We start from the raw sequence: 15,368 nt of genomic DNA, 5'->3' as shown, positions 1-15,368 counted from the left end.
TATTGAGCAAAATGAAGGTGTAATTAAAATTTTTGGTTCTGGAAGTTAAACTTGATATATAGCAGAAACTAATTTGGTACCTGACTTGAGTTTTGCATTGCAAATTCTCACTTGCTATAAGAAATGAGATTAGCTGAGCTTCATTTTCAGTTCAATGAGGAAATTTTGAATTGTGCTTTTAATTGAAAGAAGAATGGTACCTTACATTTCTCCTTCCTCCCGTTCAATTTGATATGTTACTTACCTAATTGAAAAACTGTTTCCTATGTAGCTCGAGCCTTCTTTCAGTTCTCCAATTCTGCAATGGAGGGGGCAACGAAGTGGGACCCTGTCTGCTTGAAAACATCGATGAGGCACAGAGATCTTAGAACATCAAGCCTCTTGACCAACAGGTAAGTGCGTATCAGTGGTTGTTGCTCTTGAAGCTGAACTGGAGCAGGTTCGCACACGCAGCAGGAGCTTGAGACTGAGCGCGGTCTTCAAAAAAGAAACTTGAGCACTTCTTGAGGAAAGTCGTGAAGAAAAAGCTGCATGGCGGAGCAGGGAACATGAGAAAATCCGTGTATTTATTGATGACCTCAAAGGTGAGTTGATCGAGAAAGGAAAAATCGCCAAAGAATAGATTGTCAATTCCAATAGTTAATGAGCTGGCAGATGCAAAGTTAGCAGCAAAGAGGTATATGCAGGACTATGAGAAGGAAAGAAAGGCAAAGAATTAATTGAAGGTGTGTGATGAGCTTGCTAAGGAAATTGGAGAAGATAAGGCTGAAGTTGAAGCATTGAAAAGGGATTCCATGAACTCCGAGAGGAAGCAGAAGATGAAAGGAAAATGTTACAGATGGCGAGGTCTGGCGTGAAGAACGGTTCAAATGAAGCTAATTGATGCAAAGGTAGCACTTGAAGAGAAGTATTCTCAATGAACAAACTTGTAGCAGATCTGGAGACTTTTCTGAGGTCAAGAGTGCAACCCCAGATGTTAAAGATTGAAAGAAGCCGATTCTTCGACAGGCTGCTGCCTCCATGAATATTCAGGAAATCAAGGAATTTACATATGAGCCCCAATCCAGATGATATTTTCTCTGTTTTTGAAGATGTTAATTTTGGTGAACCAATGAGAGGGAGATTGAACAATGTGTGCTTACAGTCCGTCAGCCATTCCTCAAAAATTCATACGTAAGTCCTGAGGTCAATGTGGTAACAGGGATAGCATTCATAGGCATTCTAATGCGTATGTCGGGCAGAATATTGAAATGGAAGAAGATGATAGTGGATGGGAAACTGTGAGCATCTTGATGATCAAGGGTCAAGTTGTTCACCTGAAGGAGTGGAATTATCTATCAAGAATCGTCGAGTAGTAATGTCTCGGGGAGTGGAATGGAATGGGATGATAATGAATGAAGGAACCCCAATTACTGAAATCGGTGAAGTATGCTCGGGCCCAACAAGAAGAAGGTGTCACTATAAGCAAGGCTCTGGAGATCTGGCCCGAATAATGGAGAAAACTGTAAGATATCACGGTTGAGGGAATGAAGGGTAGGCTTTCAAATGGAAGATTATCTAATGGGAGTATTGCATCACCAGACGGGGGTCTGGTAAAGGTGGGCTCAGCCCTCCGGATTGACTGGTCAGTGGAGTTCACCGGACTCAGGAAATCCTCACATAACTCGAGGCATGAAAGGGTGTATCGAATGGCCTCGAGGTGCACAGAAAAATAGTTTGAAGGCGAAGCTTTTGGAGGCAAGGATCGAAAGTCAGAAGCTTCAGCTGCGACAGGTTCTTAACAGAAGATTTAGGAGTAGCTAGTGATTCGGATGCCAAGCTTGCTGAAGGTTACTGGAAACGGCAGTGGTAATAAGTGATTTATCTTTCAACCATCTAAGGAACCTTATCTTTCACGAGTCGAAGCTGCTCAGAGGTTCCTGAAGAGCTTGTGAATAAGACACAAGTAGATCATAAACTTGCTCATATCCGGGCTCCAACTGTTCTCCTGTACATCGTGCAATGCCAAGAGTTTTGTTTCATATTATATGTCAATTAGGAAATAACTGTCTGGTTCAATGTTGGATCCTTCCTTGTAATGAGTTGCTAAATTTCAATCAGTGGTAGTTAGCAAATTTATTTTCCAGTGATCCAGGGAGCAATAGTGCTATTTGTATTGTTCTTTGAAAATCTGAGGACACCCAATTAAAGTAAATTTGAGACCAAAAGATGATATGATATCCTTCTCTTTCTTTAGTGCATCATTTTTAACTAGCTATTCATATAATAAAATTTTACAATAAATCCCATAAACACTGATAAAATTTGCCAAGCAAATTAATCGGAGACGACCACCAACTTCCGTTCGTCTGATCCTCTTAAAGTTCTCATCGATACATAAAGATTTCCAACAGTCACCAAACGTATTGGCAACAACTATCTCACTTTCTCGCCGAACATGATAAGGTCCAAGTTTGTTAGGCTCGATAACATTGCTAGATCAACTTCATAGTACTATTAATTTTTCCTGATAGTGCCTACATGTTACAGTGTAAAGGGAGAAAATTAATAGTTCGGAAAAAATACAATGGAGAAAAGACCTTACTTGACAACAACCATTGAAGAAAGACCGGTAACTTAGACAACAACATTGGAGAAAAGACCTGTAAATTGACAAGACCTTTGTCATTTTTCCTTAATAAATTAGTGCATGAAATGAACTAAAAAAATAGAACATATACAATTAGTGATGAATAGTAAATTAACAAAGACAAAATTGTTGAGAACGGAAACAAAAACCACTAATGATGGAAGGAATCAGAAGTTCATTTTTCCAAGTTTGATTTCAAAGATGCCAATTAATCTGTGAAGACTTACAGCTCCAACGTGCACGCAATAATATTCAATTTATCAATCATAATCAGGAACATTGGTTCTCCTTTGAACAAATTAGTAAACTATTTTGACTGACTGAGACAAATACATTTTGCTGGTAAAATAAATGGAAAGAATTAGGTTCTAATTGTAGATGAAAACTGTGGTGATGGTGATGTTGTTGCAGTGTGTGGGGATGGATGATTGTGCTGAGTTGAGGTGATGGTTAAATTAATAGGTCGTGAAACTTCAATAGAAATGAATGAATAACAGCAAAACTTCGTCTACATGAAATTAGAAAAGATTTATTTTTTTCTTTAGCTTTTTTGGCCATTCAAACACCAATAGAGGTGAATAATTTTATTTTATCAAAAAATAATTTCACAAATTGGACCATTTACCAGGAAATTTAGTTCGTCCCAGTAGATAAGTTTAGATTTACAACCAGAGATATTATATATATCACGTCAATTAATCTAATTTTCATGCACACATTTCCTTCCGTTATTGCATGTCAATTGAACAACACCATATGAATTGTCGCTATTGCCATTCTTTTCTCTATTACTTCCTACAGCCATCAATTTTAGCTTCTGCAATGGAAGCAGCTGCATTGAAAGTGAGAGACAAGCACTTTTAAGGTTCAAGCAGGATCTTGAAGATCCTTCCAACCGGCTTGCCTCTTGGACTAATTTTGATGGAGATTGTTGTACATGGACTGGTGTTGTTTGTGACCTTCACCGGCCATTCTTTTAAGCTCCAACTTAGGAGTCCTTCACGGGTGCGGTTTGAGCGGTGGTAATCCCTCTTTGCTTGATCTAAGATTTGATTTCCTGGACTTGAGCTATGCTTTCGTGGATTCGGTTCCTAGTTTCTTGGTTCGTTTGGGGGTTGACACTTATCTCTCGAGATCGGATTGCTGGAGGTTCCCCACCACTTGGATCTCTCCAATCTGCATATCTACCTTGGTCCGAGTTACCCGTTATACATTGACAATATCGTTGGTCAGGTCTTTTTCCTTGAGTATCTTGATTTGACAGTTGTAAACCTCCGTAAAACTTCTGCAGATTTTTTTCTCATCATAATGCACTTCCTTCTTTAGGTGTGTTACAGTTGTCTAAGTGGAACTTCATCACCTTCCAACCCTTTCATGCCAACTTTTCTCTTTCTCTTGTCACCTTGATCTTTCTCAAAATAAATTAATAGCTCTTCCTCAATTGGGTATTGGTCTTACTCAATTACAGTTTCTTAATTGCCGAAATGGTTTTCGAGGTCCACCCGTGGACTTCAGAACTTGACTTCTCTTACACATCTTGATTTGTCTGAAACAATTTCAGTTCTTCAATACCCAACTGGTTGTACAAATTTAGTCACCTTGAGTGCCTTTCTCTTATAAAAAATAACTTGCAAGGTACAATTCAGGTGATATAGGAAACTTGACCTCTATGCAAAAGATTGATCTCTCATCAAATGCACTCAAGGAAGATTCCAAGGCATTGGGAGAATTTGCAACTTGAGGTCAATTCTTTGTCATTTGTCAAATTGAATCAAGCAGTTCTGAATCTTAGATACTTTTTAGGATGTGTGTCACATAGATTAGAGTTTTTGAATTTGGGTCAAACTCAACTTTATGGTCAATTAACCAAAAACTTGGGCAGTTTAGGAATCTAGACATCTTTTCCTGTGTTGTGGCAGTATTTTTGGTCCTATTCCATATTCCTTGGGAGAACTTTCGAAATTGACATTGCTAGATCTTTCCTTAATAATTGAGCGGCTGATTCCATTTCAATAGGTGACTTTTATCCTTGAAGATCTACAGCTTCCTCTAATGAATTGAATGGATCTATTCCTTCATCATTAGGAAAGCTTTGTCTGAGAATTCTAGACTTTCTAATAAACTAATGGAAATCTTCTTGAAATTCACTTTGTCAAGCTCTTAGCCTTGAGTGTTTCAATGCATCAGGAAACTCGTTAAAGTTCGATGTAAGCCAATTGGCGTCCTCCATTTCAACTTTACGAGTTATATCTGCATTCATGTAAAGTAGGGTCTCGATTTCCACTTGGCTTCTTTCCCAGAAGAAATTAGGTTTTTTAGATTTATCCAACTCAGGAATTCTCGATACAATTCCCATAAGTTTTGGAAATCCTCTTTTAGACTTAGATATGTAAATTTTTCTCATAACCAAATCTATGGGAAGGTTCCTAGTTAATCGAAGTGGTTCACTAACTTCACTTGACTTGAGTTCAAATAATTTGACAGGTTCATTGCCTCTTCTATCTTCCAATATGAATACACTCGGTTTCCAATAATTCTTTCTCAGGACATGTTAGCCAATTTTTGTGCCATGCAGTGAATGAGTCAAAGAATTTGCAAATTCTCAATCTTAAAGATAATTCTCTATCCGGAGAATTGCCTGTTGTTGGACGAACTGGCAAAATTTAGAGGTCTTGGATTGGTGAAAATAGTTTATTGGAAACCTTCCGACTCTATGGGAAAATTAAATCCTTCGGTCATTCATCTTCATAATAAAACTTCTCTGGAAATAACCTATATCATTTAAAAACTATACAGGTTACTAGTACTTAACTTGGTGAAAATAGGTTTGTGGGAATGTACCATTGTGGCTCGGAGAAAGATTTTCAAGTTTGATGATCTCATCCTTGTTCAAATAAGTTTCAAGGCTTTTTGCTGCGGAGCTTTGCCAGCTAGTTCACTACAAATCTAGACATTGTTATAATAATTTGTCCGAACCATACCAAGGTGTATCGTAACTTGAGTGCCATGGTAACAAACCTGAAGATTTTCCAAGAGGCATACAATATAACAAATTATAGTGATTCTATTGAGGATGAGTCATTGATGCTAAGAGGGAGAGTGGATGAATATAGCACCATTCTTAATTTGGTGAGATCTATAGACCTTTCCAAAAACACTTTCTCAGGAGAATTCCTATAGAAGTGACACATCTTAAGTTATATTGAATTGTCTCACAACCATTCACGGGAAGAATTCCTGAGAATATTGGTGTTATGGAGTCATTGGAGTTATTGATCTCTCGTCAAACCAACTTGATGGTGTAATTCCTCAGAGTATTTCAGCTTTGACATCTTTGAATCATTTGAATCTTTCACATAACAACTTGCACGGGGAAATTCCTTTAGCACTCAATTACAAACCTTTGATGCATCTTGTTTTATGGGTAATGAACTTTGTGGGCCTCCACTTCCAAACAATTGCTCTGGGATTGTTCCAAGACAGGAGAATGAAAATGGAGGTAAAAACATGGTGATGGGTTCTATGTAAGCAGGCTCTGATTTGTGGTGGGTTTCAGTAGTGTAATATATAAGTGTTTCAACATATGTTAGTTAATTGTATGTTCATTCTTCCATAATCAGATGGATATGTATATATTATAATAATCATGTGATTCCGAACCTTTCTATAAGTCTGCAATGCCAGAGTTTTGTTTCATATTTTGGTGTCATCGAATATCAGAAATAACTGCCTTGGTTCAACAGTTGGATCATCTCTTGTAATGAGTTGCCATAATTTCAATCACGGGGTGTTTATATTATCAAGTTTCTTTTGATTTATCCAGGGAGCAAATATATATATATGCTAATTGTAGTGTATGTTGAAAGCCGAGGACATCATTTTCTTTCATGTTGTAGGGCTGTATTTTGCTTGGCATTTGTAAGGCTGGGAACTAATTATTCAAAACTTGATCGTTCTTTTTTAGATAATGATCCAGTGGCTTCTAGGCCAGTAAGGTAGTGAGCTTCTGATAGATGTAAAATCCGCCCTTTGAGGTGTGCTTAGGCAATACAATCCCATACATGCATTTAAAAAAATGAGCAAAATCAATTAACGAGATAACACAATCAGAATTACCTCTTTTCTTGCATCTTATAAGATTTTTATAGAAAAAGATATATATCAACAATCAAATTACGGTGAACTACTTTTAATTTGCCTCCTTTATTTTCAACTCCGTAATTTCTCTTTTAGGTTTGGGATAAACTTACAAAAATTGAGAAGTAGTGAGCTAGCTAATATTGATTAACATTTAAGACGTTTGCATTTCTTATAATTAATTAATTGTATGAACCGCAACAGCAAAAAATAAACGTTCATTTTCTTTACCGCATGTTTACATTTCTAGAAGTCTTGACTGGAAAAACTAAACAACAATGGGACACACAGGGCCATTGTAAATACCAAGAACCATGAAACAAAAAAATAAATAAATAAAGACTTTTGAAAACAAAAACAAAGACTACCAACGAGAGTGTTTATTGGTCTCTATCGGCTTCTTTTGTTGTCATCTTTTATCTCTTAACAAGAAGGTTGTGAATTGATAAAAAGATCTGGACTTCACAGTTAGTACTAAGTGTAAACAAGTGTGAGTGAGAGTGAGAATATATAGTTTGGTTGTAAATAATGAAATGGCGGTTGTTGTCGACAATGATATTGAATCTAATTGATGATGGAATGGTAGGTAATGGAATTGAGCTAATCTTCCTGGTGCTTGTATTTTTTATAATGGTCCTGAGACAAAAATTAAAAAAATAGTTATAATTTTTAAAATTTTAATCTCGTTAATTGCAGGAGCTGAATAAATTTAATAAACAAAAGTTAAGCAAAACTTTCTTGCATTAGTGAAAAAACTGCAAATTTTATTTATTATATATGAAAAATTCTCTTTAGCACAGAAGATTTGCTCTTTCACAGTTGAATGAAATTCAGTTGAGTTTTTGATAAAAGTGGAAGAAAACCTTGTGGCTCTTCCTCCTCTCTCCAGGAAGCACATCAGCATGTTGTACATGATTATACTTGTTTTATTGCGCTGATTGAGAAGGGCGAGAAGTTGTTTAGATTTTACAATACTGGTTCGTTAAAGGTCACATTCCTTGAAAAAAAAAAAAAAAAAAAAAAAAAAAAATTGACGTCAGAAAATTGAAAGCTTTAAAAATTTCCACAAGAGATGGACATGGTAACTACAAATAGATGTCGTTAAACTATGATAACCATGGAACTTTTATATTAATTATCACTGTTGAATTGATTTTATAGTTATGTTATTGAGTGTATTCTAGAAATTCAACAATGAATTTAAAAAAAGTGGTTATTGTAGATCAATCAATCAATTTTTATTATTTATTTATTTGAAAATGGTACAGAGTGGCTATATCTCGATCATCGCGTCGAAGGAGTTCAAAACTTGAGCAATCGATAACAATATTTACTGAGGTTGAGAACAAAAAATTTGTAAAGAGTGTCCTGTTGGAGAGTGCTTATTTTTTTTCTAAGAATTTAACATAAATACCTAGAGATGCATTATATGTAACTTCAACTGCTCTATTTTTTACCCCTATGGACTTGAGAAGAAAACATAGGTCTTATTAAATTAATATGTGGTAGGGTCATATGCTACTTTTTTCTTCTAATAATTCTTTTAGAAGAAGAACAAAAAGAACAAACAAATAGTAGTTCTCGAGAGCTAGTACAACAAATATTGATAGAACGGCATCAGCAAAAAAAGAAATAATTTCACGTAGAAAATAACTAAGCTTGTTATTTAATTAAGAAAAACTTCTAAAACTCCTGAGTAATTTACATTCCGAACTGGACTTGAACTCTCCCCTCGTAGTCGGATGCAAATCCTTTACATTAATTTAGTTATACCTAAACGTCTTGTGTTCAAGTTGTAGTAAAAATATAGCACTGATTTGATAAATTTTAGTTTCATTGGATTATAAATAGCAGTAATGATAAAGTTTCATGCACACACATTTGCTTTCTTTTTATTGCGCCATGAACAAACCAGAACACCATTCTTTTCCTCAATTTGGTTGCATAACAATCATCAATCTGAGCTTATGCAATGGAACCACTTACTTGGGTTGCATAGAAAGTGAGAGACAAGCACTTTTAAGGTTCAAGCAAGATCTCACTGATCCTTCCAACCGGCTTTCCTCGTGGATTGGTGAAGGAGATTGTTGTAATGGGCTGGTGTTGTCTGCGACAATTCACATGGTCATGTTCATGAACTCCACCTTGGAAATCCTGATGCTTACAATGGCATACAGATTTGGGAGGTAACCTAAATCCCTCTTTGCTTGATCTTAAGCACTTGATTTACCTTGACTTGAGCTATAATGATTCAAAGATTTCAGCTTCCTAGTTCTTGGATCTATGGGGAAGTTAAGACACTTAATCTCTCGGAGCTGGATTTTCCGGAGAAATTTCTCAGCAACTGGAAATCTCACCAATCGCAAAAAAAAAAAATATACCACATAAAAAAAAAAAAAAAAAAAAAAAAAAAAACAAAAAAAAAAATATCTTGACCTCAGCCAAAGAAGTACTTGTTAGAGCTAATTAAAGGGTGATTTTCTAAGGCCCCACACCTAAATATCTACGGACCCACAAACTTTTGGGCCCACGTGGATTAGCAAAAAGGGTTAAAAAATAATAATAATAAAACTAAAAATTAATATTTTTTCAAAAAAAGGCCATTACAATTAGTGCATTGACCCTCTAGATGTCTAGCTAGTGGGAGGCCAAAATCTAATTGTACTAGCAATATCAAAGGCAAAATTAGACAAGTAATTGCTTTTTAATTAAGATTACTAGCCGCAGAAGGGAGAGATTGGTGCCAAAGATAGGATTAATTAAGGATAATTTAATTAAACCTAGATCTATAAGTAATGTCTAAATCTGTGTAAATTGTAAGGGCTCTTATAATAATAATAAATATTCTAAGTTTCACAAACTTCAAGTTAAAGCCCAAATGGAAAATGCCACACCCATGTGGGTAGATTTCGTCTTCTTGCAAAATGAAGGATACAATTGAGATAAGTGACTAATCAAATGCCACGTGGAGCCTCCCTTGGATGCCTTTCATAATAGACTAAATAATAGAGAGTAGATCTCACACGATAATCAATTGTGAAAAATTGAATGAATGTATAAAAATTTCTTGAGGTGGGTTTTGTTTTGTACATGTTACCTAACATTGTTAGTAGGATCTATAAGGACATATTAATGAGGAAAAAAAAAAAATTGCAATTTAAATGTTCAATAAAATATATTAATATTTAAAAATTCTCGTATGTTAAGTAATATCAGTCTATGTACTTTATAGACTTAGATTAAAATAATGTTTAACTCTTAAGCGTTCGATTAACTCTTATGTCTCAAGAGAGTAGTTTTGAGTTTGAATAACAATTCACTCGTAAGTTATAACTATAATTTATTAGTTTACTCGAACATTCAATTAGTTTCATCTTGATTATGAATTAGTAAACTAATTAGTAGTTTTTTAAATTTTATTAATGACATTAACTTTAAAGCTTGGTTGATTAAAGATAAAAAATCTCCCAATTGCTCAAAAGATTAGATTTATCACTAAAACCAAATATCCATTATCACGATTAAAAGTAGAAAACGACACCGTATAAATCTCTGACATACCTAAAAACACTTTTTAAATGACACAAGTTACAACGTCTCTTTGCAAATCTACATCATCATCGCCAACAAAGCGCGTCCTTGTCCCCCACACGACACCGTTTTACGTTGACCCTACACGTATACATACGCATACCTATATACGTACATTTATACACCCAAAAAAAAAAAAAATACATGTGAAAATTTTTCCCTTTGGTCCGTCCTCTTCCATTTCTCTCTACCCAACAAACAGAAACGCTCGCTCACTCTTTGTCTACAATCAGACACAACACAGACACAGCACACACTCACACACAAAACACGAAGACTCAAACTCAAACTCAAACTCGAACTCTCTTGTTCTTGTTCTTGTTTCTGTTTCTGTTTCTGTTTTTTTTTTTTTAAATGGCTGAATCCAGGTTTCAACTATGAAGATTACTGAAAACCCGTATTATTCGGCGACATCTCCTGCAAGTAAAACCCTAAGGCCGACTTCAGCTTCAGATCTTAAGCCTACGCGTAAGAAGACCCGGAACCCGAGCCTGACCCGGGTGAGGAAGCCCGGAGCTCCGGGTCGGCGGAGCCGACCCGAGACCCCACTCTTGAAGTGGAAGGTTGAAGATAAGGAGAGGAATCGGAAGGTTGAGGTTGAGGAAGAGGAGGTTAATGAGGATGGCCGGAGAAGTCGCTGGAAACACCGAAAGGCGGCGGCAGTTGTGTCTGCGAGGAAGCTTGCTGCTGGACTTTGGCGGTTGCAGGGGTCGGAGAATGGCAGCGGTGGCCGCGGACAGTGTTTGGATCGGTTAGGGTTTCAGGTGAGGTTTTAAAGGTTGAGACTTTTTTGTGGTTTTTTTATTTGTTTGAGATCTGTGTTTGTGTTTGGTTTGAGGAATTTAAATGAAATATTATTGTGTGGTTTGTGTAATAATTTGATTGAAATGATTTCTTGCTTTGTTGTGAAGTTTTGTAGTTTGAGGAGTGAGACTGATACTGATCTTTACGTCTCTGTCATTATCATTTTTTATGTTTTTGATTACTCTTGTTGCTTAATTTTGAAGGGTTTTGTGTGTTTGTGCACCAAGTTTTATACTTTTCAGTATGATCATGATTTTGTCTTAGCAGTGTTCTTTAGCTTGGTTTATACTACTTCTGAAGTGTATATGAAACCGTTTATTCGCGCGCATCCTATTGAATTGGTTCTTTATTGGGACATTTATACGTGTTTTTAAATACTTCCTGGAAATTCGCAATGTTTACTCCATATTTTTGGGTGTGTTGTGCTTTTAAATGTGGAAGTGTCTGCATATTAAGGTTCAGAATGCTCTTAAGTTCATTTGCATACATTTATTTTGCATCTTTGATTTGCTTGATTCTGTCTCCGGATGGGTGTACACGTGTTTAAAGGGCTTCTGCTAAAAGAATGTGTATGCAAGTGTTAAATGGCTTCCGAGAAATTTGTGTTGTTTACTGCATTTTGTCGGCTTATTATTTACTTTTATCTATCTGTCTGAATTGGTAAGTTTTGTTTTTTCCATTCTAGAGTTTGTGAGTTTATTGTGTATTCTTTCCTGTAGCCTGGTGCTGGACATGCAGATGTTCCATTTCATGTTCGTCGCAGTGGCAAAGCGTATGGTTCTGAACCAAAGGATCCTTTGCAGAGCCCTAGCTCATCTGTCACTGGTATCAAGAATGGATTCTTGTGTAAGGTAATGTTGCTTTATTTCTTACTGAACTGTTACTGTCAATGATTTGTCTGATTCAAAGAATATTGAGTGTCATCATTTATGATAACTCTTATAAAAAAAATGATTTATTGAACTTATTAAAAAAATGGTTAATGGGAATTAAAATAAGACTTACCCTGTTTTATTGTCTTTGACACATGGCATAAATTCTTCCTTGCTGTGTGATACATTTTTCGTTGGATGTACATGTGAATTTTGAATGCCCTGTTTAAGTAAAGTTGTGCCTCAGATTAATTTTTTCCTTAACTAGTCATTATAATCATTACCTATAAACAAGTTCATTTACTTTGCTTTAATTGATCCATTTATAGGGAAACTGTTGTTGCTGGTATAAACGATTGATTTGTTTAAAATTTTCCACTGTGGAACATTTTGCCCAATATATGCATCTAGTGGCAAATAGAAGCTCGCGAATGAAATCCAGCTCAAGAAGTCACCTGGAATTAACAAAATTCTGAGAGAAAAAATATATGAGTTCTATCAATCTCCACACTGTGTATCTCTTTTTCTTTTGTTTTTCTGCAATTTTGTTGGTATTATATCTTTTGCTTTCAGACCATCTTATTCCGTCTCTTGGCTTTACCATCTTATTCCCTCTCTTGGCTTTCTTTATCTTAAACTTGTGTTAGACTATACAAAGGTGTGGCTTTCATGGGTTTTTCTGCATTTATATTTTCTAAAGGATTGGTTGCCAACTGGTTGGGAGGGGGAATTTGGATATGAAAATTTATAAAATAGTGAGAGGGTAATAGAAACCTATATTGAGCAAAATGAAGGTGTAATTAAAATTTTTGGTTCTGGAAGTTAAACTTGATATATAGCAGAAACTAATTTGGTACCTCGACTTGAGTTTTGCATTGCAAATTCTCACTTGCTATAAGAAATGAGATTAGCTGAGCTTCGTTTTCAGTTCAATGAGGAAATTTTGAATTGTGCTTTTAATTGAAAGAAGAATGGTATCTTACATTTCTCCTTCCTCCCTGTTCAATTTGATATGTTACTTACCTAATTGAAAAACTGTTTCCTCTTATGTAGCTCGAGCCTTCTTTTCAGTTCTCCAATTCTGCAATGGAGGGGGCAACGAAGTGGGACCCTGTCTGCTTGAAAACATCAGATGAGGCACAGCAGATCTATAGCAACATCAAGCCTCTTGACCAACAGGTAAGTGCTGTATCAGTGGTTGTTGCTCTTGAAGCTGAACTGGAGCAGGTTCGCACACGCATGCAGGAGCTTGAGACTGAGCGCCGGTCTTCAAAAAAGAAACTTGAGCACTTCTTGAGGAAAGTCAGTGAAGAAAAAGCTGCATGGCGGAGCAGGGAACATGAGAAAATCCGTGTATTTATTGATGACCTCAAAGGTGAGTTGAATCGAGAAAGGAAAAATCGCCAAAGAATAGAAATTGTCAATTCCAAATTAGTTAATGAGCTGGCAGATGCAAAGTTAGCAGCAAAGAGGTATATGCAGGACTATGAGAAGGAAAGAAAGGCTAGAGAATTAATTGAAGAAGTGTGTGATGAGCTTGCTAAGGAAATTGGAGAAGATAAGGCTGAAGTTGAAGCATTGAAAAGGGATTCCATGAAACTCCGAGAGGAAGCAGAAGATGAAAGGAAAATGTTACAGATGGCAGAGGTCTGGCGTGAAGAACGGGTTCAAATGAAGCTGGTTGATGCAAAGGGAGCACTTGAAGAGAAGTATTCTCAGATGAACAAACTTGTAGCAGATCTGGAGACTTTTTTGAGGTCAAATAGTGCAACCCCAGATGTTAAAGAGTGGAAAGAAGCCGAGATGCTTCGACAGGCTGCGGCCTCCATGAATATCCAGGACATCAAGGAATTTACATATGGGCCGCCCAATCCAGATGATATTTTCTCTGTTTATGAAGATGTTAATTTTGGTGAACCCAATGAGAGGGAGATTGAACAATGTGTTGCTTACAGTCCCATCAGCCATTCCTCAAAAATTCATACTGTAAGTCCTGAGGTCAATGTGGTTAACAGGGATAGCCTTCATAGGCATTCTAATGCATATGTTGAGCAGAATATTGAAATGGAAGAAGATGATAGTGGATGGGAAACTGTGAGCCATCTTGATGATCAAGGCTCAAGTTGTTCGCCTGAAGGGAGTGCATTATCTACCAAGAATCGTCGATGTACTAATGTCTCGGGGAGTGGAATGGAATGGGATGATAATGGATATGAAGGAATCCCCTATTACTGAAATCAGTGAAGTATGCTCGGGCCCAACAAAGAAGAAAGTTTCATCTAAAGCAAGGCTCTGGAGATCTGGCCCGAATAATGGAGAAAACTATAAGATAATCACGGTTGAGGGAATGAAGGGTAGGCTTTCAAATGGGAGATTATCTAATGGGAGTATTGCATCACCAGACCGGGGGTCTGGTAAAGGTGGGCTGAGACCTCCGGATTTGACAGGTCAGTGGAGTTCACCGGACTCAGGAAATCCTCACATAACTCGAGGCAATAAAGGGTGTATCGAATGGCCTCGAGGTGCACAGAAGACTAGTTTGAAGGCGAAGCTTTTGGAGGCAAGGATTGAAAGTCAGAAGCTTCAGCTGCAACAGGTTCTTAAACAGAAGATTTAGGAGTAGCTAGTGAATTCGGATGCCTAAGCTTGCTGAAGGTCACTGGAAACAGCAGTAGTAATAAGTGATTTATCTTTCAACCATCTAAGGAAACTTATCTTCCACGAGTTGAAGCTGCTCGAGAGGTTCCTGAAGCTAGAGTTCGTGAATAAGTACACAAGATAGATCTCATAAACTTGCTCATGGCCGGGCTCCAACTTTTCTCCTGTACATCGTGCAATGCCAAGAGTTTTGTTTCATATTATATGTCAAAATTATTGGAAATAACTTGTCTTGGTTCAATGTTGGATCCTCCCTTGTAATAAGTTGCTATAATTTTAATCAGTGGTAGTATGGCAAATTTCTTTTCCAGTGATCCAGGGAGCAAGTAGTGCTATTTGAATTGTATCTTTGAAAATCTGAGTACACCATCAATTAAAGTAAATGTGAGACCAACGGATGATACCCTTCTCTTCTCTTTAGTGCATTATTTTTTAAGTCGCTATATCATATAATGAAATTTTACAATATAAATCCATACACATGTAACACATCTGACAAAATTTGCGAAGCATCTTAATCGGGGACTCTCCATTCTTCTGTTCCTCTTAAAGTTTCTCATCAATTCATGAAGATTTTCAACAGTCGCCAAACGTGTTGGCAACAACCATTCTCAGTTTCTCGCCGAACAAGATAAAATTACTAGATCAACATTCATATGACCAAGAATATTTCCTGT

General features: G+C 36.6%; 1 protein-coding gene and 1 pseudogene across 1 annotated transcript; both read left to right on the top strand.

Annotated features, from left to right (window-relative positions):
• The first annotated feature begins 123 nt into the window (after positions 1–123).
• LOC116106803 lies at positions 124–2,028 on the top strand (annotated as a pseudogene).
• An 8,623-nt stretch (positions 2,029–10,651) lies between these two features.
• LOC116107161 lies at positions 10,652–15,079 on the top strand. The gene is given in 4 exon segments (XM_031393467.1): positions 10,652–11,121; positions 11,881–12,012; positions 13,087–14,228; positions 14,230–15,079. Coding segments are annotated over 4 exon segments (2,082 nt in total). The 5' UTR covers positions 10,652–10,734; the 3' UTR covers positions 14,651–15,079.
• Positions 15,080–15,368: the final 289 nt, after the last annotated feature.

The sequence above is a fragment of the Pistacia vera genome, unplaced genomic scaffold (genome assembly GCF_008641045.1).
Source record: "Pistacia vera cultivar Batoury unplaced genomic scaffold, PisVer_v2 Contig117, whole genome shotgun sequence".
In the NCBI taxonomy this organism is placed as follows: domain Eukaryota; kingdom Viridiplantae; phylum Streptophyta; class Magnoliopsida; order Sapindales; family Anacardiaceae; genus Pistacia; species Pistacia vera.
This window is presented reverse-complemented; position numbering and strand designations above follow the sequence as displayed.